Here is a 25,214-nt window from a genome sequence, read left to right as displayed (position 1 = left end):
TTCATTATCGCCTTAAAAAGTTATAGTCCGATTTCGACAATTTTTCCACAAGTGATGCCACAGCTCAAATACAGTATTTGTGTAAAGTTTTTTTCTGCTATCTTCATTGGTCCCTAATGTATGAATTATAAAGGGAAGGAATCGGATGTAATTCAAAATTGAGTTATATGGGAAGTAAGCGTGGTGGTGAAGCGATTTCGCCCATTTTTCATCTGTAATATGACGGTGTCAAGAAAATAATATATACCGAATTTCACTGAAATCTGTCGAAGAGTTCCTGAAATATAGCTTTGTCCCATAAGTGGGAGACGCCACGCCCATTTTCCTTTTTTTTAAGTCTGAGTGCAGCTTCCTTCTGCCATTTATTCTGTAAAATTTGGTGTATTGGATGTAATTGGGTGTAGTTGTCATCCAATTTCACCTATTTTTATGGTGTGTAATGGAGTACGTAAGAGAAGTGACTGCAGAAAGTTTAATTTATGTAACGCTAATGGTTTGCGAGATATATACCAAAACCTATTTAGGGCGGAGAAACGCCCACTAAAAAAAAGTTACATCCAAATCCTCTGTAGCAAATACTACTTTCATTACTTTATTTATGGCTTAGTTATGATACTTCATAAGTTTTTGGTTTCTCCCATTTCGACCATTTTCAATAATAATACCTTCCACAGTCCCAAGGCACATGTATACCAAAGACTTGAACCGTTTATAGATTGTAGAGGGATTAAGTAGACAACTTTTTGCAGTAACTGAAGCACATTTAAGCCATAAACCGTGTTCCGGAGTAAGTCTGTTTATTATGAGATGGCAAAACAAACTGAAATCAAGTAACAGCTTTCAAAAATACCAACTTCGAAAAAAGATATTCCTCATAGAAAGACACCCGTTACATATATGAAGCAAAATATCTAGGCCTATCTATCCTGCAGCAATATCGAAACTTTCCAAGAGAGGATAACTAACTTCTACTAATCTTAGAAGTAGTGGAAAAGATACCTTGAATTATCGAATGAACAACATATCTTCATAAATGGGGATTAGGCCTTCCTTAGACAATATGAGCCAGTTTTGTGTAACACTGAACTCCAGTGGACTATCCTTAAGGAACTCTTAATACAGCGACAGTGCTGCTAAGTCTACGCAGTCCAAACAAACAGCGTTTAAAGTAGAGAAGGTGAAAATTTAATCGAATATGATTTCAATGATGAAATTCTGAATATATGGATATCGATATAGATCACCATTATTATTGCATTCAAAGCTATATCAAAAAGTCTCGGATATATCGAAATGCTCTCGTCCTATTTTATGTGCGGTAGAACATATTTCCACGCCATATGACTATTTTATAAGAATTAATTTTCCAAATTGAATTTCACATTTTTATTACTATTTTGTATAAGTTATGCAGATTATTTTTATTAACCAATTAGGGCACCAATATTTTATATTAAACTACCATAAAAAATCATAACAAAAACTAATTCAATAAAAATAACACCTCACTTTTTGAAATCTCTTTCAAATTCACAACGGCCGCATAGTTTTCATCAGGTGAGAAAGAATTCCAACAAATTGGTGAGACGCCTCACGCTCACATAGTTAACCAAGACCACATAGGCATAGGCGGTGTAAATATAGGCCCAGGCCTGGAAGTGCAGATGCCGGGCGGCGAACGTCTTGCCATTGATGTGCTGCAGGTAATTGTGCCGCGATTCGCTCAGCAGGCGACGCATCACTGTGCCGCTCAGATAGACGATGCTCATCAGCAGAATGAGGCGCCGAAGATGGACCAGCAAAATTGCCATCTGCACTACACACACACACACACAGACACTGGGAACGAAGCGAAGAAGATTTCAGCTAAAAATATAAACAAAACACAATTAAATAAACTCAAAAGAAACAGTAGACAGAAGAGAATGAAAGATGAATGGCGCACGGAGAGACAACAGCAACGACAAAGCAGAAGATGAAATTTTTGTTGTTTTACAAAAATACATATGTATGTCTGTATGTGTGTGTATTTCGAATGATTTTCTTCGCTACATATTTTTGTCACATAATATCTTTTCGGAAAAATTTCGACTGCTAATTGGAAATTTTGCAATGAGTAAACAATTTACGCGCACATAACACCGCATAGCACAGCACACATAGCACACACATTGGAGCATACATGAGGCGCACATAAAGCGCACATAAAACAAAGAGCGGAAAGCTAAAAAGCCAGAACATAATATATCGCTTAGCTTCCGTTCGCCATGCTGGCTAGCTAGCTGGCTGGCTGGTCGCCGGACGGTTCGCCTTTGTAGCTGGCGGCGCTGTGCGAGAGATTCTTTACAACTTTTTTATGGCAGACATATTTTTTCGATCGTGTCAAATCGTCTGTTTTGCCGCTGCCACAATTTCACAATATCTACGCGCTATGTTATTGCTGTTGTTGTTGTTGTTGTACATTGCAATTGTTGTCTGTTTTTATGTTTGTACAATAAATTTGTACTCACTGTGAAATAGCCAAGCGCAAAACGTAACGCACCAAAAAAAAAAAAACGAATAAGAAGAAGAGGAGAATTTTTCAGAACACTTTCGTTGCTTCGTTGTTGCTCTAAATTGCTTGCTGCCGCCGTTAGCCGCAATTCAAGATACACTGGCGCGCTGACGATCGTAAATCTAATTTGGCAACACTTTCGTTTTGGGCAGCTCGGCTCGCGCTGTTGACCGGTATACTGCGCCGTTAGTGGTGAAAGGTGGGGAGGGATTAAGGCATCAGCAGCCCAAAAGGCATTCACCGGTTTCTTTAGGTATGTATGTGCGTATGTGCCTTCACTTGGGCGCGATAAAAATGTTGTTGCTTTTATGCTATTTTCAAAGCAAATAAGCAGCGAAGTGAATTTAAAGTAATGTTCTATAGTTTATAGGAATAAACAATAAACTGATAAGGTGCGGTCAGGTTATAATGGGACCGAATATTTTTTTTTTAATTTCGTGAATTTTTTAATTTTCAGTAACTATCTACTTCAAGAGTAGCTCACCTGCCATTTTCACTAAACAAATTCATTCTTATGGTCAATGTTACGCTTTTTAAGTGATGTCGGTAAAATACCGTTATAATAAGGATTTCATATCAACTTTAAGACGAATCCCATTTAAATTAGGAACTAAAGAGGGTGACTTGTTCACTGAGTTGTTGTTAATTTTTATTCTTTCAGCTTTAACTTTATTTTGAAATTCAAAATGGCGTCAGTGGTGAAATATATTTGCTGCCTTCCAATTTCTTATCTTTATTATATAGTATGGAATGTCACGCCCATAGTAGAATATTTAAACTGATAAGGGGTTTTCAATAGTCTCGCTACAAAAGTAAACTGATAGGGACAGAAACGACGTCATAATTGTTACCGCCCTTTTGACATTTCCCTGCAGTAAGGTTTGCCATTTCATCATGGAAAGTTATACAATCCAACAATGAGTCGAAATTATTAAAATTTATTACCGAAATTCTGAGTCAGTGGCCTCAACTTTAAGAGCGCTACGTCCTACAAAGCGATGAGGCTCATTTCAGACTGAATGGCTTCGTCAATAAGCAAAATATGCGTTATTGGTCAGGCAGCAATCCACACATACTTCGTGAGTCAATATTGCATCCCGGAAAAATTACGGTTTGGTGCGGTTTTATGGGCCGGGCATTGGACCGTACTTTTCCGTAATGATTAAGACCGGCACGTTACTGTGAATGGGAATAGCTACCGATCAATGATAACCGAATATTTTTGGCCCAAATTGGATGATATGGACTTGGACAATATGTGGTAACAACAGAACGGCGCCACAAGCCACACACCGAATTGATTTATTGACCACCAAGTTTGGTGAACGTATTATCTCACGTAATGGCCCAGTGAATTGGCCGTATCGGTCATGAGATTTGACTCCGTTAAACTATTTACTGTGTCTTAGTGACGATTGATGAACTTCGTACAAATATCGAATGTGAAATTGCAGCAGTAACGTCCAATTTATGCTTGAAAACCGTCGAAAATTGAGTTCAGCGTTTGGACTTCTTCTAACGTGCTCTTGGTGGCCATACAAAAAGAAATCGAGTTAAATAGAAAATGGCATCGAATGTGCTTTCACAGGAATAAATAGTAATTTCATTGATATCGCAAAGTCTTATTGACATCGTCCCTTTATATATCATTCTTCTTAAATATATAGTTTAATATATTTCATTGTTTTGTGTTGTATAATGTGTCAAATTTGACAGTTGCATATTAAAAGTGTTATGTTCTTTTAAAGTGTAACGAACAACCATTAGTTGAACAAAACTATTTTATGCTATACAGCATGTTACATGGGTATAAAAACTATTCTATATTGATACAAAAAAAGCCAAATTAAAAATTAATTTTGTAATTTTGATGATTCACAAGACGATGTTTTTTATGTGACCATTAAGTATGTTAAGTTTATTACTTTATCAGCGCCATCGTATTAACAATTTACTCGACAAATAGGATATGTAAAACATTTAACTAACAAATTCCATATTTATATATAAAGAAAATATAGATTTTGCTTAGTCGAAATTGGCCTCTCTCTCCATATTTTATGACAAGATGCTCGTGTTAGTGTTTACTTAGGGTTGTCATAAGTTTTGTTACAAGTTCAGGCCATTAAAAAACGGAATATATAATATATTTCAAGTTATTTGGCTTAATAATGCATATTTTTAAATTTTGTTCGAAAATGGTTCGAAAGCTCCAAACGATTCGGACATTGATCAGCAGCAACAGACAGTTTCCATTGGTATTGATGACGCTGCTCGAACCAAAATTTGTTTTGACACTCTCCAAATTTCTGTGGGGTACTCGACAGGCCATGTTCTCTAAATCTGACCACAAATAGTTGTCGCTATGAAATCAGGAATATTGCTTTCAAGCCACTCGTGGTTAGTTTTTGCCCTGTGTGCTGGATCAATATCTTGCTGGAAGCTCCAATGCTCTTCAATCGAAGATAGTACTGATTAATTGCGTTACCATGCCTTCTAAAACATCTCCAGTTTTAACTTCTTTTTCACAGAAGTAATGATTTGTAACTACAGAAGCCTCCCTATCAACACCATAAAATGTCAAACTCCGGGTTAATACTAACTTTTTACCGAAAATATCGATAAATCTCTGAGATAACCTAATGAAATTTAGTGGGCGTGTTTTTATGATAATACTATTCAACTGCGTCAACAGTTGATAAAATCCAGTAGAAATTTCCTATATATGTGGGCTATATATGTATATTATGTGCGGATTTTTAAATTTCTGGTGGGCTTTATACAGCATATATAAGTTAATATGGATACCTTGGAAAAATGTAGTGAACGTATAATCTTATACTCTGCCAGTCAGGCGGATAGTGATATCCGGACAACCCGTCTATTTGTATTTAAAGGGCGGTTGTGACTGACCAGTGTAATTTACTGCTGATTCAGAGCGGGTGAAAATGATACCATTGATAAGCCTGCCGGCGGAAGAGCTGTGACGACGAATACCGTTGAAATCATGGAAAACATTGAGTTAGTCCGACAGGTGGCATCTCGTGACATCGCTCATGAGATGCGAGTTGGTCACCAAACCATTTTAAACCATCTGCAGAAGGCTGGATACACAAAAAGCCTAACGTTTGGGTACCTCATGATTTGCCGCAAACAACGCCTGCGATATGCTGCTGAAACGGAACGAACTTGACCCATTTTTGAAGCGGATGGTGACTGGCGACGAAAAATGGATCACATACGACAATATCAAGCGAAAACGGTCGTGGCCGAAGGCCGGTGAATCGTCCCAAACAGTGACCAAGCCGGGATTTACGGCCAGGAAGGTTTTGCTGTGTGTTTGGTGAGATTTGAAGGGAGTCATCTACTATGAGCTGGATCGTTTGAAGCAGGCGATTCACGAGAAGCGTCCAGAATTGGCCAACAAAAAGGGCGTAGTGTTCCACCTGGACAACGCGAGACCACACACTTCGTTGATGACTCGTCAGAAGCTACGGGAGCTCGGATGGGAGCTTTTATCGCATCCACCATATAGTCCGGACATAACGCCAAGTGATTACCACCTGTTCCTGTCCATGGCGAACGCCCTTGGTGTTTTAAAGTTGAACTCAAAAGAAGCTTGTGAAAAGTGGCTGTCCGAGTTCTTTGCAAATATGGAGGGGGCTTTCTACGAGGGGGTATTATGAAGTTGCCCTCTAGATGAAACAGATTGTCGAACGAAACGGCGCATATTTGAACTAAATCTGATCACTGTAACACTTTTTATAAAGCATTGAATAAAGAGCAAAAAAGCGGAATGGAGATATTTGACAAATTAATATGTAGTAACATAATATAATTAAGGAATTCTAAGTACCACAGCCATTTTGTATAGTCACTTAACTAACTTAGGTATTGGGTATATATCCAAGATCCATTTTATAAGTATTTGGTATGGTTATAAGTGAATTAATTAAATTAAAAATATGTGGGTATATGGAAGGAGGAGGGAAAGTATGGTTTTCGGTAGTTCCAATTTTTCGTGTTTTCATATTGCAGCATCAAATAAATATTTTTTGCTGCAGATCATCTATCGCTTCTCACCCAAATAACAAAAAAATATCAAATTTATTGATTTCATAAAAATGTCACCAACTGTAGGGTGTTTGTTATACAAAAATTTCGCTATTATAGTAGCGTAGGTAAATACCTTATAATATAATTTCTTTTCGAATAGCAGATGGGCTAGCAGATAGTAGGGGAAATAAGAAATATATTTGCTATGTCAATTTATAGCCTAAATATATTATGACAACAACAACAAAAACAATATAAGCAGCAACAACAACAACAATGAATATTTAATTATTAAAAGAAATTCACAATTTAACCAAAAACACGAGAAATTTACCATTACAAGTACATTAACAACAAATAAGCGGAAAAAATCACGAAAATTAGAGCGACAACAAAAACTGCAATAAATACATCATGTAAATATCTCTAGAAGCCGACAAGCATATCTATATGTAGATGGATGTGTATACAAACAGCTGAGTACTTGCTTGACCGAGTTAATAATTTCATATGTACATACATATATATGCTGTGTGGGGGTTTTGCTGCTGGTAGTTCGTGAGTATATGTGGTATGTATGTGTGTATCTGCCGATATGTCTGTTTGTATGCTTATTTGCTTCAACATTTGCATGCGCCCCACTCGATGCGCCTGTATATATGAGTCACAGCGCATTTTTTCTGCTGCACATGGCTGGCTAACTTGTTGTTGTTGCTATTATTATTGTTGTTTTTTTGTTATTGTAAGCGTTAGCCGTAAACAAAGCCATGCAGAAATCCAATCAGAAATGCGTGATTTTTTTGGGGCTTTCATCGATTTCAACAATACACCATCAATATTTATGAACACACACACGCAGATACCTACATATATAGACTCATACACATTCACAGATAAATATATTACCGCATATCTCCGTTTACATTAGCATTCGTTCGTTTATGTAGCTCTCGTCTTGTGCTTGGTTGCATGTTGCAGCAATTAATTTTATTAACTCGCCGTTTGCTATTTTTATTGCATAATCTGTCGCTTATGTTTGACGGCGCATAAATTATGCGCGACGCCGCTTGCTTAGTCGCTGAGCCGCTGGGCCGCTGGAGGCGACAACGCCACAATGTGTGTGGGTGGGTGGGTGAGTGCTGCTGTTTGTTGTTGTTTGGGCGGCAGGCATTAACAGCGGTCGCAACCGCAACAACAACAACACAGCGACTGACACTTTAAAAAGCATACGAATGCAAGCAAGCATAGAGTGTGTATATTTGTGCGCTTTGGGGCCATACGGGGCGTATGAGTGACCACGTCAGCGTGGCATTTCGCTGCGCATTGTGGGATTAACATTAATTTTCTTGCTTTTCATTTCATTTATAGCCGCCTAGTGTGTGTGTGTTTGTTGTTCTTTTAATAGATGTTACGCTTATTTTTGATGTCTTCCTAATTGAAAGCATAACGCTGACATGCTTTCGCATTTGTTGTTGCCGCGGCTGCTGCTGACTATTGCACAAACAATTGTGTATTTGCTGTGCATTGTTTTTTGTAATTTTACTGTATATTTCGGTTGTGGATATGTGTCAGTTACATTGGAATTTAGCTTTTAGCAGCAACACAAGATTTATTGTCGTCGCCTTGGCTGCGCGTTTGTCAGCGTTTAGCGTGAAAGTGTTGCTGCTTCCGCACTTTTGGCCATGATCGAATGCGTAAATCTTGTCCGTTTGACTTGTTGGGCTTAATAAGTAATTATTTAAATTTGCAAAGGTGTGTTTTCGGTATGCCCAAGGGCGTAACTAGTTAAGTGATTTATTTTCTTCGTATGCAAATGTGAAGTTTGCTATATTTATATACAGTATTTTAGGTATTCTTAAATTATATGTATGAGTTTTTATAAAGAATTTACTTTTGTATTTATAAATAAGTATAAATACATATATTTATATGCATATACATACCTTAGAATTTTTAGCCGAATGTATGTTAGTATGTGACATTAGCGCTCTGCATTGCTTTCGAATTGGCACACGACTTTTCGGCATGAAAAAATGGAGAGAAAATATTTTTTTTAATTGTTTGACGTACTTTGGCTTGGTTTGTTTGTGATTTTTGTTTTTAATTTTTTAAGCAGAGAGATAAATAGCTTCTTCAACCTTCAAATACTAATATGCTTTTTTTAATTTTTGAAATATTTATTTCATAAAAAAATTGTAGAATACTTGAAAGATAATTCAATTGAAGAATGCATTTAAGTAAGTACTAAAATTTGCCTCTAACTTTTTATTTAAATTACATTAAGAAAGAAAATCTGAAAATTTTGCAACTTAGTAGGAATTTTTTGTGATTCTGAGATTATTGAGGGTATTTACAGACCACAATGTCTTTAAGAAGACTCTTAGGAACATCTTTCCATTTGATAAGTATTGATTGGTTGATTAAAAAAAAATATATATATATATCTTCTTCTTCTTGACTGGCGTTGACACCTCTATATATATCTACATACTCTAATAAATCATCGATTCGATCACATTTTATAGAAATTATGTAGTTGACTGTCAAAGGCTATTTCCATATCAGACATCACTATAAAGTTTTCGTTACCATTCCCAGTATTATCCTGGATATGTAGGGTTATAAGGTCTATCAAAAGAATTGAATAAAAAAGTAAGGAAGGGCTAAGTTCGGGTGCATTTTATACTACTGACACTTTTTCACTCCTATTCCTCACAAAGCTACAGCATATCCAAAATTATATGTTCATTTAGTTTTGATATCTCACATAGTAACCGATATATACGGTATGCAACCTACAGGAAGTTTGAAAAGCCGTACGGACTTTAAAATTGTGGAATAAGGAAAGTAGGAGTGGTTGTAAGCCGTAAGTAGCATAAGGATATAATGTTATAAATCGAATTTCGTTGAAATTGAACGAGTACGTGGGTTCCACAATCAAGGATTAAAAGTTTGTGTTATTTTAAAGAAAATCAAGTTTTTTTGACAAATTTAAATTTTCCCATATTTATCGATTACAGTGATTTCCCATTTTTGGCTTTTGCATCAAAATATGTCTTAATTTCTGCTGTTTATTTATTGCGCCTATTCTCTTGAGATCTTAGGCAGCAAAAATGTCGTTATGTCACAGATCAGGAAAATAAGATGTATACGAAAGCGATTCGAAGCCCACTAAAGAAATTTTATAGTCGCTTCATTGATTTTTAACCTTTTTTGTATGGAGGCCTACAACTAGGAAGGCCGCGGCCACCAGGCCAATCGGGCCAGAGCCCTTTATCGCGGTTGGTCGGCATGTTCTTACAACCCGCCTGAAAGAGGAGGAGGCAGCAAGCAGGAATCGCTGTTGGTTGCACATGCAGGGACTTTGTCACTCCAAACTGCAAAGATTCAAACAGTTAATGGCGCTCCCCAGGAACAAACTGAGACAATTAGTGGCAATATATACCGGCCACTGCAGACTACGGTGTCATCTGCACAAAATGGGAATCCACACGTCGGATCTTTGCCGATTTTGTGATTCAGAGGCGGAGACACCAGAGCAACTACTCCTTGACTGCCCGGCGATCGCGAAGGAAAGGGGAAAGACAATTGGGGCTTTTTATCCCCAAAGAGGAAGTATCGCATGCATCAGCCCTGCAACACTGTTAAGATTTCTTAACGTGACGGGGTTGGAGGGGGTGCTGTGATAACTGGAGAGGGCACAATAGACCTTAGGTCGCGGTGCAATCCTCACAATATAATCTAATCTAATCTAATGGAGGCCTACAGATATAAAACTTTTGTAACTTGGACTAATAGTGTCCAATATGTTTCTATGATATCTGTAAAGTGTAAGTAATGCCTATAAACTCTATTTTATGGGTTGTTTTTATCCGCAGCACTCTCTTTTGGTACTTATTTGGTGGGTCTTCTTCGGTACTCTTATGGTGGTGAATAGTTGTATAAACTGGGGTAGAGCGGTGATAACATTCATCGTGTAAGTTTTTGGTATCAATAGATTTTTATCCGCAAAAGCCCAAACGAAATTCCTTCTTTAAGGGGTTTGGGTGGGCTTCAGAGGTTTAAAATAAGGGTACTTTTAATTAAAAAATATTTTTTTAATAATATATTCCGATAAAACATAGATAAATCTAGTTAATGAACAAAAGAAAGAATTAAAATTTAAATTTTTGACAGAATTCTAACAAAGAACTCACTTTTTTGGTTATATTTTAAACGACTTAAAAATTGAGTTTTGAGAAAAACGCGTTTAAAGTTTTACCTTCAAACTGACGTGGCCTGAATCCATCTTAGAATTTTGCTCGGACTATCTAGTAAAACAAAAAAAAAATAATTATAAAATTTTTAAACCGACCTAATCCCTTAAAATACCAAAGCCTGGGTCGCACGAAATGCTTTAACATCGTGGCACTTTTAAAACTAAATATTTTTTCTACTAAAGTCTTGATTTGAACAATTATTACCAATCAACTAATCGCTTGAAAGTCAGTTAAAATTACAAAAAGTACTACATTGCGTATACGTAACCACAACTTGATTCAATTGTTAGTATGAAAAAACTAGTTAACAGTAATATTTTTAGGCACTTGCTCGTTAATAATGATAGAATTTAAATTGCAACGCTATAATAAAAATATATAACATAAACATTTTCATTTTCATACATATTCCTATCTACCACAGTGCTTTCCTGCATTCTGCCAAAACTAACACCACATTCTTAAATTCTAATTAATTTAATTATGCAGTCAAACATACATATTTCCATAGCTAAATTTAAGTATGTTTGTTTTTTCAACCGCATGTGTTGTTAATAAATGCATTTCAGTCGTCCTTCTTACACAATATCCGGTTTTTTCTCAGTTTTTATTCGATCGAAAGTGGCACAAATCTATTTAAATCCGCAACGTCACCGTCTGTCGTCTGATTCGACGTCGTCATCACCGCATTCAGCGCGTTGCACTTTCAATAAAAACTACAAAATATAATAACAGAAAAGTGTCATAAATCGAGAAATCAGAACGGAGAGAAAACAGAAAAGCCGACAAGTTTGCCGACACCAACGTTAGAGAGCGCCAAAACACACGAGCAGTAAAGCAGAGAGAACCGCGTTAGTTGCTCGTTTGGAGCATGTGACCGAGAGGGTGAACCGGTCAGCGAGTTGAGTGGGTGCAGTGGTGAGTGTGTGACACACGTCGGCGTTGCATGGGTGCAACTTGCGAAAAAACGGTTGCAAAATATTTTTCCGCAAAAAAGTTGAACAAGCAATTGCTGCAATTCAAATGGAAGCCACACGAGCGCCAATAAAAAATAAATTTTCCAATAGAGTATACACAGACACACCTCTAAGGTATGCCTACATTCGTTACAAAAACAAAAACAAGCGGCATGCACCTCATTGTTGCAATAAAACAATGTAAATGCTATTAAATGAATACAACAAGGTATGCAATTTGCTTCGCAACTCTGCCAAGTAGTGGCATAAATTCTCAAATATTTTCATGTCAGTCTACTTGTGCAGCTATGTTTGTGTGTATGCAGTGAGCACACATATACAAACACACGCACACCTGTTGCCCGGCTGAGTTGATGAGCTCATGTGGGCGCTCGCTGTTGCATGCAAACACACACAATCATACACACACAAGCATTTTTATGAATATCTATTTCTCTCTCTTTAATGTGTTTTAACAAATTATTTGGTTTTATTTTGAGAATCGAAATAATGGAAATAAATAAATTTCGCTACAAGAAGCATAGATAATTGTAAGAAAGTGGAAATATTTTCGTTGGGGTTAATTTAAGTGGGGGTAAAGGGGTTGTATCAGTTTGTTTCAAAGAAAAAGCTTAATTAAATATTGTAATATATTTTTTAATATTAGGTTGGGAAATATCTCCCTTTCTTCCTTTTTGTCTCTTGAATTTCGCGACTATGTATAAAGCTCTACAGAGCTCGTATTTCGCAATACTATATATCTTATAATAGAAAGGTCTTGACATAACCTATAAAACGATGCTATGCATGATTAGTTTGGATATGGGGTTCAACAGTTATAGACGTGTAAACATGGAGTTTACTAACGCCGAAATTCGCAATATTTTAAAGGTTTCCTTCGTTAAAGGCAAATCCCCTAGAGAAACGTTCCGTAAGAATAATGGTGTTTTGGGGGATGACACTCTATCACATCGAACTGTGGAGGAATGGTTTCGATGATTCAGAGGGGTGAAAACGACACCATGGATAAACCAGCCGGCGGAAGACTTGTGACGACAAGTACCGATAAAATCATGGAAAACATCGAGTTAGACCGGCATGTGGCATCTCGTGACATCGCCCTGGAGATGTGAGTTAGTCACCAAACCATTTTAAACCATCTGCAGAAAGTTGTATACACAAAACAGCTTGATGTTTGGGTGCCGCATTATTTGACGCAAAATAACCTTATGGACCAAATCAACGTCGCGATATGCTGCTGAAACGGAACGAACTCGACCCATTTTTGAAGCGGATGGTGACTGGCGACGAAAAATTAATCACATACGACAATATCGAGCGAAAACGGTCTTGGTCGAAGGCCGGTGAATCGTCCCATACAGTGGCCAAGCCGTAATTGATGGCCAGGAAGGTTTTGTTGTGTAGAAGGGAATCATCCACTATGAGCTGCTCACATATGGCCAGACGCTTAATTCTACCATCTATTGCGAACAACTGGACCGCTTGAAACAGGTGATCGACCAGAAGCGTCCAGAATTGACCAACAGGGAGGGTTTATTGTTCCACCAGCACAAGGACAGACCACACACTTCGTTGATGATTCGTCAGAAGTTACGGGAGCTCGGATGGGAAGTTTTATCGCATCCACCATATAGCCCCTAGGGGGGCTTATTATGAAGTTGCCGTCTAGATGGAAACAGATTATCGAACAAAACGGCGCATATTTCAACTAAATCCGATCACCGAAACACTTTTCTGAAATCATTTTTATAATAAAAAAAGTATTAATGTAAAAATATACTTATATTTTCAACTTGTTTTTGTTTTTTTTTTTCAAATAATTATTGTTATAATTTATTAACATTTATAAATTATTGAAATATTTTTAGGAAAATACATATTTGTATATTTTCACACAATTTTTTTTGTATTTATTTTATATATTCAATTTAATAATATTTAAAACATATGTATACATTTTAATAAATTAACTACTATATTATATGTTATAAAAAACTTACTATATATAATTTATATATTTTCCAAATTAATTTAATTGAAATTTGAGGTAAGATTATTAAATATGTTGATGGTTTTGAGGAGGATTTTAAGATGCCGTTGGTATACTTGAGTTAGTTAGTGTTAATTCTACCAAACTCCTTTGGCATTTTTATCATGCTTAATGGCACTCATCTTTCGGACATTAAACTAATAATGGTGACTAAGGCTGATGGAGCTACCGAAATTATTTAAACTTCTGCATAAAAAATTGTATTACATTGATTACACGCTACCCAATCCGCGCACTGTTCGTTTTGCCACTGTTCTACTCCAGAACATCAAGAATATATTTGTAACGGTATTTATTAAGTATTTAAACTTAATTTCCCTTATGATCAACGTCACCCTCACAAAAAAAATCGTATATAAGCCCCTGTAAAACAGAGAATACATATAAACCATACTACCGTTATAATGAATTTAAAAAAATAAAATTTTCACTAAGAAATGAGCAGCGCATCATTCGCACTCACCCACCGGCACCTAACTGAGAGCCGAGTGCTAGTGCTCCGCATGCCGGAGATCGTCAAGCTCACTGCACACAAATTTGAATACCACTGACGCAAGGGGATGCCGCTGTTCTCTATGATTTCATTATACATTTTATGATATTTTATTCAACTTGTGAAAATCATATCGTATCACATCGATTCTAATCGTATTAAGACGATATGCAGCGCAGCTGGCGCAACGCAGCGCTTGAGTTTAAATTCTGCGCTGCAACGCGTTGAGCGCTGCGCGTGGAGCGTCAGGCGCACAACTTGTGGCGAGTCAGTAGTCGGAAGCTGATTTCGTTTTTAGTCGTTCGACAACGCGCCGTGCAAGCGTAACGTACGCGCAGCAACCAACACAGCGGCCAAAACGAAAACGCATAGCGGCCGACGCGTGCCAACAGTTTTACACATTCTTCCCCACATTTCACGGGGAGCGCAAAGTAAATGTAGAAGAAAAGTGGGGAGCAAAAACTTCAAATAGAAATTCGTTGATTTTGTTTTTTTTTTTGTATTTTTTCGCTCGCTGAATTTTAAAAATAGCAGACCGTGTAGCGCGCGGCGACAAGAAGTGGTGACTGCAACAAAAATAAGACAAATTAAGTGAGAAAAAACGAAGAAGAAAGGAAAAACAACACAAAATAAGCAAAGTGAATTCAATGTGTCTTCTAAATAAATACTGCAGCTGCACAAATATAAATGACGTGACAAGCTAGTGCGCGCTCGCATCCGTGTACTCAACGACGCGGCGCTCCACTTTTGCAACGCGCGCATACACCTATGTGCGTGTGCTTATAAGTAGTATATTTATAGTTGTTGTTCTGCATTGCTGCCGCGTTATGCGTGCACCGCTACATGCATATGTGCTTAATTTGTTAAGCCAATGCGCCAGGATTGCTTAGGGATCAACCGGTGTGGCGCGTACAATAAGTGCAACGCGCATATAGTCGATGCGTGAAAAAGTGAGCGCGCGTTACAAAAACAACAAGAAATATACACTTACATACCGTAAGTAGTGTTTATTTATATGTGCGCGTAGTAACGCGTTCATACGCGTGTGTGCGCGTAGCGAATTTTCGCTAATTATTTTGCACGTCGCTCGATAATACACGCGCGCGCTGGATTTCTGCAAGTGCGGTGCATTAACTGTTTGTCCGCTAGTGAGCGCGCGCCGATTTTTTCCGCTTAAAGTATTAATTGGCAATTGAAAAAATACATTAGAGGTCCTTAAGTGCATTTAAATTAAACGCTGCAGTAGTAGTAAAGCAAGCGCTTATATATTATATCAGTGTATATCTGAAGAAGAAGAAAGGTATTTCTGCGATAGCGCTCGGTTTTTAGCGACAACAGCGCGCCATCAGATACGCCGCAGCCATCGATTGGTGCGCTTAAAAGTGATTGAACGGTAGTGCCCCAGCGCCAACGTGAACCAGACAGCGCCAATGCACAGCGCTGCGCAATTACAAGTGTCAATGATAATTGATTGAAGTGTGGCAGCCAGCGCGCTTCGTGCAATAAATTTATTCTGCAAAAGTTGCAACTTAAAAATAACAAAAAAAAAATAACAGAAAAAAAATAACAGAAAACGCGTAAACAACAAATTATAATAAAATTAAAAAATCTTCAAAATTTTGCAGCGTGTTTGAAATGTGTTGATTTAATTTAAACAAATTAATTGTTATTAAAAGTGCTCACCCAAGTAATTGCCAACCGCTCAACTGCCCACTTTCACACGACAATAAAAATATTGTATATATTCAAATGTGTAAAGCGAAAACTGCTGCAAATTGACTAACAAAGGCTGCCAAACTAATTTACAACAACAAGCGTAATAAAATTGTAATTTTTATTGAAAAAAGTAAACTTTAAATTAATACCAATGAAATCATACAAGCGCGCCTGCAACCCACAATACAACGCTGCTGTGCAATAAACGGCGAAACGGTGCAGTGTAAATCGCGCAAGAAAGCAAAAATACGCAAGTGAAAAGTGTAAAAGTGCCATAAAACAGCAACAAAAACAAAAATAAAAGAATTCAAATCATCGCCTATGAAACGGAAATAGTCGCAGCGGGTGTGAAAAGGTTTTTGCAGCGAGTTCACGGCTGGCCTTTGTGCCAAATACGCAATCATGTCTTCCTACCGCAGCAGTTATGTAAGTAAAGTGTGCGGTTTGAAAGAAAATATGTGTGTAAATTATACACATACTTAGCGTGAGTGCTCTGTTCTACATCAATTGTGTGTACTTTGTGTTAATTTATGCCGGATATTTTGCTGTTTGTGGGGTTTATGAGTTGTCAGATTTTGAATATTCGCACTTTTGCTGACGTCTTCATTTATCTAGTTCAAACATATTTCTATGGCATGCGCCACTTAATACAAATTTTTCTATACGTCATTGTTGGTGTTAAAGATGGTCATTTAAGCCAAAATATTTCTTTTTAGACAACTTTTTCAAAAAAGGCCAAAAAAAAAAGATCTTTAATGATACTACCGCTATAATATATAAATGTAGAAATATGGTAATTTTAGTTTACTAAAAGAAATTTATTGTGCCTTTGAGAAAAGTTATTCTTTAAGGTGGTCATCCCATGTGACAGCCTGTTTTTAGTGATTTTTTAGAATTTTTTTTCCACGGCCAGTAAATATATAGATCCTTAAGTTCATTATCCTTTATTAACATATATTTCGACAGCATAAATATAAATTTTTAGCTAAAAATATTGTGTTGAACATGAGTTACAGCGTTCTGAATACCCCCGCCTCGAAAAATGAGCTCGCACTTCCTCCACGATTTCGGCTTTTCGAAAACGAAAAAACCTTAGCGGCGTTATAATCTGTAAGATTAAATGAATGGAACGCACTACAATCAAGTGAATATACCAAAAAGTGGACTAATATTGTGAATTTGACAATTTTTTTTAATAACAATGTTTTGAAATTTTTAAATAATAATAGAGCGTTCATGCGTTTACATGTGCTGAATATACCCTACAAATTTCAAGTTATTCGGTCAAGCCGTTTTTGAGATACGATGGTGGAAAGTTTGAGAAAAACGCACTTAAAGTTTCTAGCTGCCAACTAAGCGCTTCGGACAGCTTCGTATTCTAACTGCTATATCTTTAAAACGACTTCGAATTTCTGAAAATCACTTTATTACATGTTGTTTAAGTTTGTTTGAGCCCATCGCATAATGACTCCCTTATGTAAATGGCAATACAGTTTTCCCTCATCTCATATGCCAAATACTCTTTATAAGTCAATACGTTTTTGGATATTTTTTTCTTTTGCTTTAGAAAAACTCCTTCAAAATTATTATATTTAGAAAAATGTTATATTCGTCCCTTGATATTTACTACATTGCGACCCATTTGTATGCATTTTCGATAGGCAGTGTTACTAAAAAAGGTTTTTTAATATGAACTAATCAAATATGAAATTAACTGATTTCAAATTTACATAAAGTCCACAAGTCCTTTTATGTACCAAGAAAATTTATTATTTCATTTCTCATACACACTACGAGTATTCTATCTCATATAATATAATCTTTACACTGTCACCATTGTCAAAGTTGTGCAAGTAACAAAATTTTATCAAAGCTTATTTGCCTACAAAATTTAATTTATATACAAAAAACTTTTCAGTTTCCAATTTGTCTGGCTTCGGTATAAATATATAATTTTCAATAGAAATAAAATGATTTAAACAAACTTTTATCAACCGATGAGTGGATCTTTTCAAAATTTTAAACTCTTTACCTTTAACAGTTTTTCGACTAATTTGTTTCATACAGAATAAACTTAATTTTCAAACAAAATAACTTTCAATTACAAAATGATATCTGATATGTACATTTTGTTATCGTTCTGATTTTTTCAACGGGTTTGCTCTTCTGCATGAAACCTGTTTACTGGTACTAATTAATTGAATTTTTAAATATCCTAACTACTGGCAATTTTTTTTATTATAAAAATTTGTTCGGAAGTCATAAATATTATTAAAACGGGTGTTTTTAGACATGTCGTTTTCAATGGAAAATAGTGATGAGCGATATTTCACTACCGCTGATTTTTTTCACTGTGATTGAAAAATCGCAAATAGCAACTGCGATCAATTTTTGTAAATAGCAGTGTATTACAATCGCAATGGCAGTTCAATAATTTGATTTCGAAAACAGTTAAATCTACCAAAAATTTATTAATTGGTTAATTGTGATTACAGCTGCAGATAAATTTGGATATTGTTAAAATTAATTAATATGAAAATGTAAAAAATTAAAAAAATTATGTAGAGTACAAATTCTCATAAAGTCGTTTTTTTTGTTGTGATCGCAATAGCAATATAAAATCACAGTGATTTAAAAACAGCATAATCGTCACTAATGCACAATAGGTTGTTCGGAGTTGTATCTTTGACAGTGGTTACTTAAATCAAGTAACAACTCAATTTGGATTGCCATTTAAAAATGAAAAAGACATACTCAACAACAACGTTTATTGTTGACATACGGCCACAATTGCTGCAAAAAGGGGTCCAAAATCATGTTTTTTGTCTGGAATTTATTGGAGCCAAAACATAGTGGTAAACCCTTATCTTTATAATGAGGCTACATTCTTGACCATGGCATTATATGCGTTATATTTCCTCTTACATGTCTAACAAAAAATACCCTTTATATAAGTTGAAATCATTTAAAGTGTTGTTTTAAATCACTTGAACAATAATTAAGAAAATTGCATACTTTTTTAAGACAATAGCATATCTTACTCCACTTTATTTTCTTAATCAATAACCAATTCTGCAGTGATTTTGTCTCACTTCAAAGTCTCTCTTAAGTTCGAAAAAGGGATTGCTTTAATTTTCTTTTATTTAGTACCCATTTTTCTACGAATTATTTTCAGTTGAGTGGCCATGCCTAAATGGTTAATAATAGAACAAAATTTCATTTCGACTCTGTTCACAGCCTTATATACAGTTGAACTTCCCTAATTTGAATCACCAACCATAATCCACAAAAAAAACTTCTAATTAGAGAGACTTCGAGATTTCACAAAACCATAATTTTTCAAAAAGCTGTAAAATATAGATTTACCCACAGTTTTAGTTATTTACTTCGCATAAAGTTTTATTTGAATACGTTAAAACATGTATTCTATAATTTTGTTTGTTGCAGTTTGTTATTGTTTGGCTCTTGACGTCTATATCTCATGCCTTTGTTACACGATTTAGGAAATCTATAATTATAAAATCATATTTTTTGTTCGCCTCTATACGAACATAAGGACTCCTTTAAAATTGTTCCTTGATAGCGAAATTTTAAATTTTGTATTATGCCCTGGTCGAAAAGTTCGATTTATGGAATGGAATTTGACTTCTATTGCCAATTCAAGAGTTCGAGTTATGGAGAACTTCGAGTTAAGGAAGTTTGAGTTATGGACGTTCAGCTGTATAATGATTTGGTGGTGTATGTAAAAAATGTTTGACTACTATAGTTACAATATTTTCAATAAAATTATTAAGAAACATGTTAGTAAAATAATTTATAAAAACTATTCTAAATCAATTCATCTCTAAGTCTCAATGTTGGTAAATATTTATTGAGCTTTGATCACTGCTCACTCACAATTTCATTTGTGATAGTTTAATCAGTTAAAAAAATCTCAAACAATAAAACATAACAATTTAATGCAAAAACATAAACCACACACATAAATATTTTTGCCGAACATTTATTTTATGCTTCGTGTGATTAATTAAGCCCAGTATACATTGAACGTAAAAATCTTCAAAAGAAAATGTAAATATTTCGCACATAAAAAATATAAAGGCACATCATTTATAAAGTTAATACAAAAATTATGAACTTAAATTCACACGCATACATATCTAAGTATTTTAATTTCTCATATATTCGCTATAGAAGCGCTCTCCCCACGCAATTCACGCACATTTCCACCTTCCCCATTGACTGTTTGGCTTTTGGTCTGCAATTTGCTTCCTGTTCACTTTGGTATTTTCTTATCCAAATAGTTTAGTTAGAAGATCTTCACAAATAGCTCGACATGCAGCCCCAAAGCGGCGGCTATTGTTTGCTTTAGAAATACATCTATAAATACGCAATAATCTACGTTTGGTCCGGTATTCCTATCACGGCAGGTATTCTCGCCACCGAGCAACGCCAAACGTTTGTTAATGGCACAATTTGCTGGCTGAAAATTTCTAAAAAGATATTGTTGTGCCGCTGATTCTTCGTTTTTGTTTAAAAAAAAAAATTTTTTTTGCGTAAACACATTTTGTTATAATACTAGCATGCATACATACTCGTACATACATATATGTTTAGCTGCTTTGTATATCTTATCTCACGCATACATATATCTAGAGATCTCCCACTCAATTTTCGACTTTTTTTCAGTTTTTTGTATTTTTTCTTTAATTTTTGGCCACCGCTCGCCGCAATTTTCAACAAAACAATGTACTTGCTCCATTTTCCTCACTTCTACTTTACGTTGATTTTCTTTTAAATATTTGCATTGTGCCTATCATTTGCTTGCTTTAAGTATGGCAAACGTTGTGTATTTCATTTGTTTATTTTTTGGCGGATTATTTACATTTTGTTTTCGTTTTAATTGATAAAATCAAGGTTCTGTCAATTTGGTGGTAGAGTGATTGCTTCAGTTAAACTGACAGATCGTGTCGACACACTTTTTTTTTGGTTTTTGAAGGCTACGAAATTCGTCGTTAAATCGACATAAAGAAGCCAGATGTTCTAGAAAAATAGTACTCTTTGCTTTTAATGCCTAAAAACCTGCGTAAAATATTTTTCTAATATGAGAAAATCTCTGGGTTTAAAGTAAAAATAATTCCAAAGAGAAAAATGTTAAATATATTTTTTCATATAACATACATGTTATATAAAAATTAAATAATATCAAAATTAAAAATATCAAAATATCAGTAAAATGATTTTAACTCGTGTCTTTCCACACCTTTTATCAATGTCAGTAACATGGTGTACATGTCGTATGAGTAACATCGCATCTTCGGAATTTACTAGAGCTGTCAAATGGAAAATAATACGAGAAAGTCGTTTTTTGAATCAATTCAAATTCAAATTGAAAATAATATTCACCTAAAGTAATCAAAACAAAGCAATATTTATTCTTACAATGGCACTTTATTGCACAATATAATTAGCAAATTAGCAGTTTTGCTTCCTCGAGTCATCAATACATCAGCTTATGAGTGCAATAGCAATTTAGGAGAGCTAAGTCCAAAGCAGATACATTGTTGCTGGCGTCGTGAAAACCACTCGTTTATGGCGCACTAGCTAAAGTCCTCACCATCTCACCACACCCTATCCATGCATTATTCAATTGAACTCATTACAAGTGCAACATTTGCGCAAATTTTTCACATTTCAGCGCTAATAAAATAAACATTAATTGTTGCCATAATAATTGAAAAATAGCAACTAAAACAACAATAATAATAACAAAGGCGTGCAATAATTTTACAATAAAGACATTTCTAACAAAGAAATTTTTTTTTATGGGGGCAATAACATGCAGTCTTAATGCAGTTTTATTAGCGGATATTGTGTAGAGTGGGTACTTGAGATGTATTATATATGTGTTTCCCCTCAACTCAACTTTATTACTTATAGTGTATTACAGAATTTAACTTAATAAAATATTTCAGTATTTATTTGAATCGAAAAATGGAACAGGGATTCATTTTTATAGAATCGCTGAAGTAATGTCTAGTGATTATTTCTCAAGTGGTTAAATCAAACTAATTATAAAGAGAAAATATTTCATAGACTTAATTTTTGTAAAAAAAAAATTATATGTATTACAATTAAAGTTCGACCGATTAATCGGCCTTGGCATCGGCATCGGACGGTATCAGCCACAAAATTTAGCATCGGCATCGGCTTCGACAGCGGCCATATTTGCCCGATTCTTAGCCGATTCTGCCTACTTCTTTTGAATTACACTTACATAATTCTTTTTTTACTTTCTTGATTTCTTAAAAGCCTAAAATATACAGTCTTCTTATAATATATAATATATATATCCTTATAATACACAGTTTGATTCATATTTGCCTCAACCAATCATTCCTCACGATGATAATATTAGGTTGGCAAACATCTCCCTCCCGCCTTGTCTTTTGAATTTCGCGGCTATGTATAAAGCGCTAAAGATCTCGTATCTGTCTATCGCAATACTATTCATCTTTGAAAGGTTTTGACATAACCTACAAAACGACGTTATGCATGATTAGTTTGGATATTGCGTTCAACAGTTATAGATGTGTAAGCATGGAGTTCCCTAACGCCGAAATACGCGCTTTTTTAAGTTTTCCTTCGTTAAAGGCAAATCCGCTAGGGAAACGTTCCGTGAGATTAATGGTTTTTCGGGGAGGGTACTCTATCACTTCGAACTGCGGAGGAATGGTTTCACCGATTCAGAGCGGGTGAAAACGACACCATGGATAAGCCAACCGGCGAAAGACCCGTGACAACGAATACCGATCAAATCATGGAAAACATCGTGGAACGCCCAGGAGACGGGCGTTACTTACCAAACCATTTTAAACCATCTGCAGAAGGCGGGATACACAAAAAAGCTTGATGTATGGGTGCCGCATGATTTGACGCAAAAGAACCTTCTGGACCGATTCAACGCCTGCGATATGCTGCTGAAACGGAACGAACTCGACCCATTTTTGAAGCGGATGGTGACTGGCGACGAAAAATGGATCACATCCAGCGAAAACGGTCGTGGTCGTAAGCCGGCGAATCGTCCCAAACAGTGGCCAAGCCGGGATTGACGGTGAAAAAGCTTTTGCTGTGTCTTTGGCGGGATTGGAAGGGGATCATCTATTATGAGCTGCTCTCATATGGCCAGACGCTTAATTCTACTATCTACTGCGAACAACTGGACCGCTTGAAGCAGGCGATCGACCAGAAGCGTCCAGAATTGGCCAGCAGGAAAAGTTAGTGTTCCACCAGGACAACGCCAGATTTAATTATTCCATAATACAAGAATATCAAGCGAATATTATGTACCAATATTCGTTAAATTTCAGTTGTTGCTGAGAGAACTCGATCAGTTTTAGATCTCAACAAAACGTGAACAAAATAAATAGAATCCAAGTAAAATGTAGCGAAATTAGGAAGATAAAAATAGTATTTATAAATTATCTATATACAGTATAGACTTTCAGAAAACCAATGCTTCATCTTATAAAATATAAAAATTATTTCTGCAAGTTAGTTGCAATTGCTCTCCTAAGACATAAATTATAGACAACACAAACATTACAACAACAATAGATGAAGAGGCTTGTAATAACAAAGTTCGTACGAATTGGACCGGTAGTCGTTCCAAACGAAACGAAAATAGACCTCCATTGTGACTGAGTTCACACGCATGCACACACATCTACTCGAATACATGTGCGCCTATTTATACTCATGACTACACGAGCATGTGTGCAGCGTTATAACGCTCAATTCGTGTACATTTGCCGCTCGCATTCAAGTTTAAGGAAATCTCCAATTAATTATTACACTAAAAATAAGTGCAGCAGTTGGCTGAAAGGCTGAAAATAGTGCAAAGCCAAATAAATTTCCGAGCAACTTTTATTGATTGAGTTGGCGACGCGCATAAAGTGTGCAGCAGATGCAACGAGCGCAGTAATGCTATTGTTAGAGCGTGTTGAAAGCTGCAACTGCCGCGGGCAGTACGAAAGCAAGGCGATCATTTCTATTTAGTTAAGTACTTCTGACATTTATTTTGTGACTAGTAAATAATTATAAATCGCCGGGAGTTGCATGTGTGTGGAAATATGAGCTGATTTTTCGAATAAGTTTGCTGAGAATGGGAAATATGGGTTTTTATTTTATTTATGTGGAAGTTATAAAATCAACGCATAATATAGACTGCATTTCTTACTACAAGCAGACAGCTGAGATCAATTAAAAGGAGTGGATTATTAAAAAAAAAAAACAATGTTCTTCTATAAATTTTTGGCTGAAAACGTTTCACAAGTTTCACTTCTCTTTATTTTATAATTGAAAGTTCGTCGTGTCTCAGTTAGATCACGCATTAAAAACAGGGATACGCATATCTACTCGACTACATTCGCAAATAATTAAACGAGGAAATGTACGAAATTGAACGATTTAAATTCTATATTGTATGGGCTCCACTTTCTTCATCCGATCGTGTATTAAATATGAAATCAGTTTGCTTTTCTTTAGAAAAAGAAATGTTCAAATTAAAATTTGAAGCGAAGACCATAGACGACTTATCTGAAATGTCATGTTGGGGTTGATTCTTCAATTCGTCGTTGAATCGGCACAATAATTCTGTGTAGAAGTCTTTGCAGCTTTTAGCTTATGAATCCAAAAATATAATGGGCATCACCTTTCCGGCCGATAGGATAGTCTTCCCCTTTTTCACCTCGGACAGATTCGTTGAGTCACTGATTTGATGTCGAAAATCCTTCAAAGACTGCTGTGAAGTGGCCTCATGGTATGCCGATAGTTTCGGAACAAACGTTTGCGTTGTCAATAATATATAGTAATAGTGTAAAGCCGTTAGTCCTGCTTTTTCCCGGCTGGATAAGGAAGCGAAGCGAATGGGACTGGTGGTGAACGAGGACAAGACGAAATATCTCCTGTCATCAAGCAAACAGTCAACGCATTCGAGTCTTGGCTCCCAGTCGTAGATAATTTCATATACCTGTGAACCAGCATCAACAACACCAACAATATCAGTCTAGAAATCCAACGCACAATCATTCTTGCCAACAGGTGCTTT

General features: G+C 35.9%; 2 protein-coding genes across 6 annotated transcripts in view; one reads left to right on the top strand and one right to left on the bottom strand.

The window, feature by feature from the left end:
• Nucleotides 1-1,405: 1,405 nt before the first annotated feature.
• On the bottom strand, nucleotides 1,406-11,563 carry LOC114803742 (uncharacterized). Of its 2 annotated transcripts, XM_054229226.1 has the most exons (3): nucleotides 11,452-11,563; nucleotides 8,554-8,626; nucleotides 1,406-1,866 (listed from the first exon to the last, which is right to left on the bottom strand). In XM_054229226.1, exon 3 carries the CDS (start codon nucleotides 1,809-1,811, stop codon nucleotides 1,554-1,556), a length of 258 nt encoding a protein of 85 aa, XP_054085201.1. In that variant the 5' UTR covers nucleotides 1,812-1,866; nucleotides 8,554-8,626; nucleotides 11,452-11,563; the 3' UTR covers nucleotides 1,406-1,553. The 2 variants fall into 2 exon arrangements, with proteins under 2 accessions (XP_054085201.1, XP_028894996.1); XM_029039163.2 differs by lacking the exons at nucleotides 8,554-8,626; nucleotides 11,452-11,563 and adding an exon at nucleotides 2,511-2,672 and having other exon boundaries at nucleotides 1,407-1,866.
• Nucleotides 11,564-16,074: 4,511 nt separating this feature from the next.
• LOC105210497 (FH1/FH2 domain-containing protein 3) overlaps nucleotides 16,075-25,214 on the top strand; it is a 123,076-nt gene continuing 113,936 nt past the window's right edge. Inside the window, exon 1 of one of the 4 annotated variants that reach the window (XM_011181503.3) lies at nucleotides 16,075-16,531. In XM_011181503.3, coding sequence (XP_011179805.2) covers nucleotides 16,508-16,531 — 24 coding nt within the window. In that variant the 5' untranslated portion in view covers nucleotides 16,075-16,507. The remainder of the gene's footprint in view (nucleotides 16,532-25,214) is intronic. The other 3 variants (XM_011181504.3, XM_011181501.3, XM_011181502.3) reach the window with 3 other exon arrangements.

The sequence above is a fragment of the Zeugodacus cucurbitae genome, chromosome 4, assembly GCF_028554725.1.
Source record: "Zeugodacus cucurbitae isolate PBARC_wt_2022May chromosome 4, idZeuCucr1.2, whole genome shotgun sequence".
In the NCBI taxonomy this organism is placed as follows: Eukaryota; Metazoa; Arthropoda; class Insecta; order Diptera; family Tephritidae; genus Zeugodacus; species Zeugodacus cucurbitae.
This window is presented reverse-complemented; position numbering and strand designations above follow the sequence as displayed.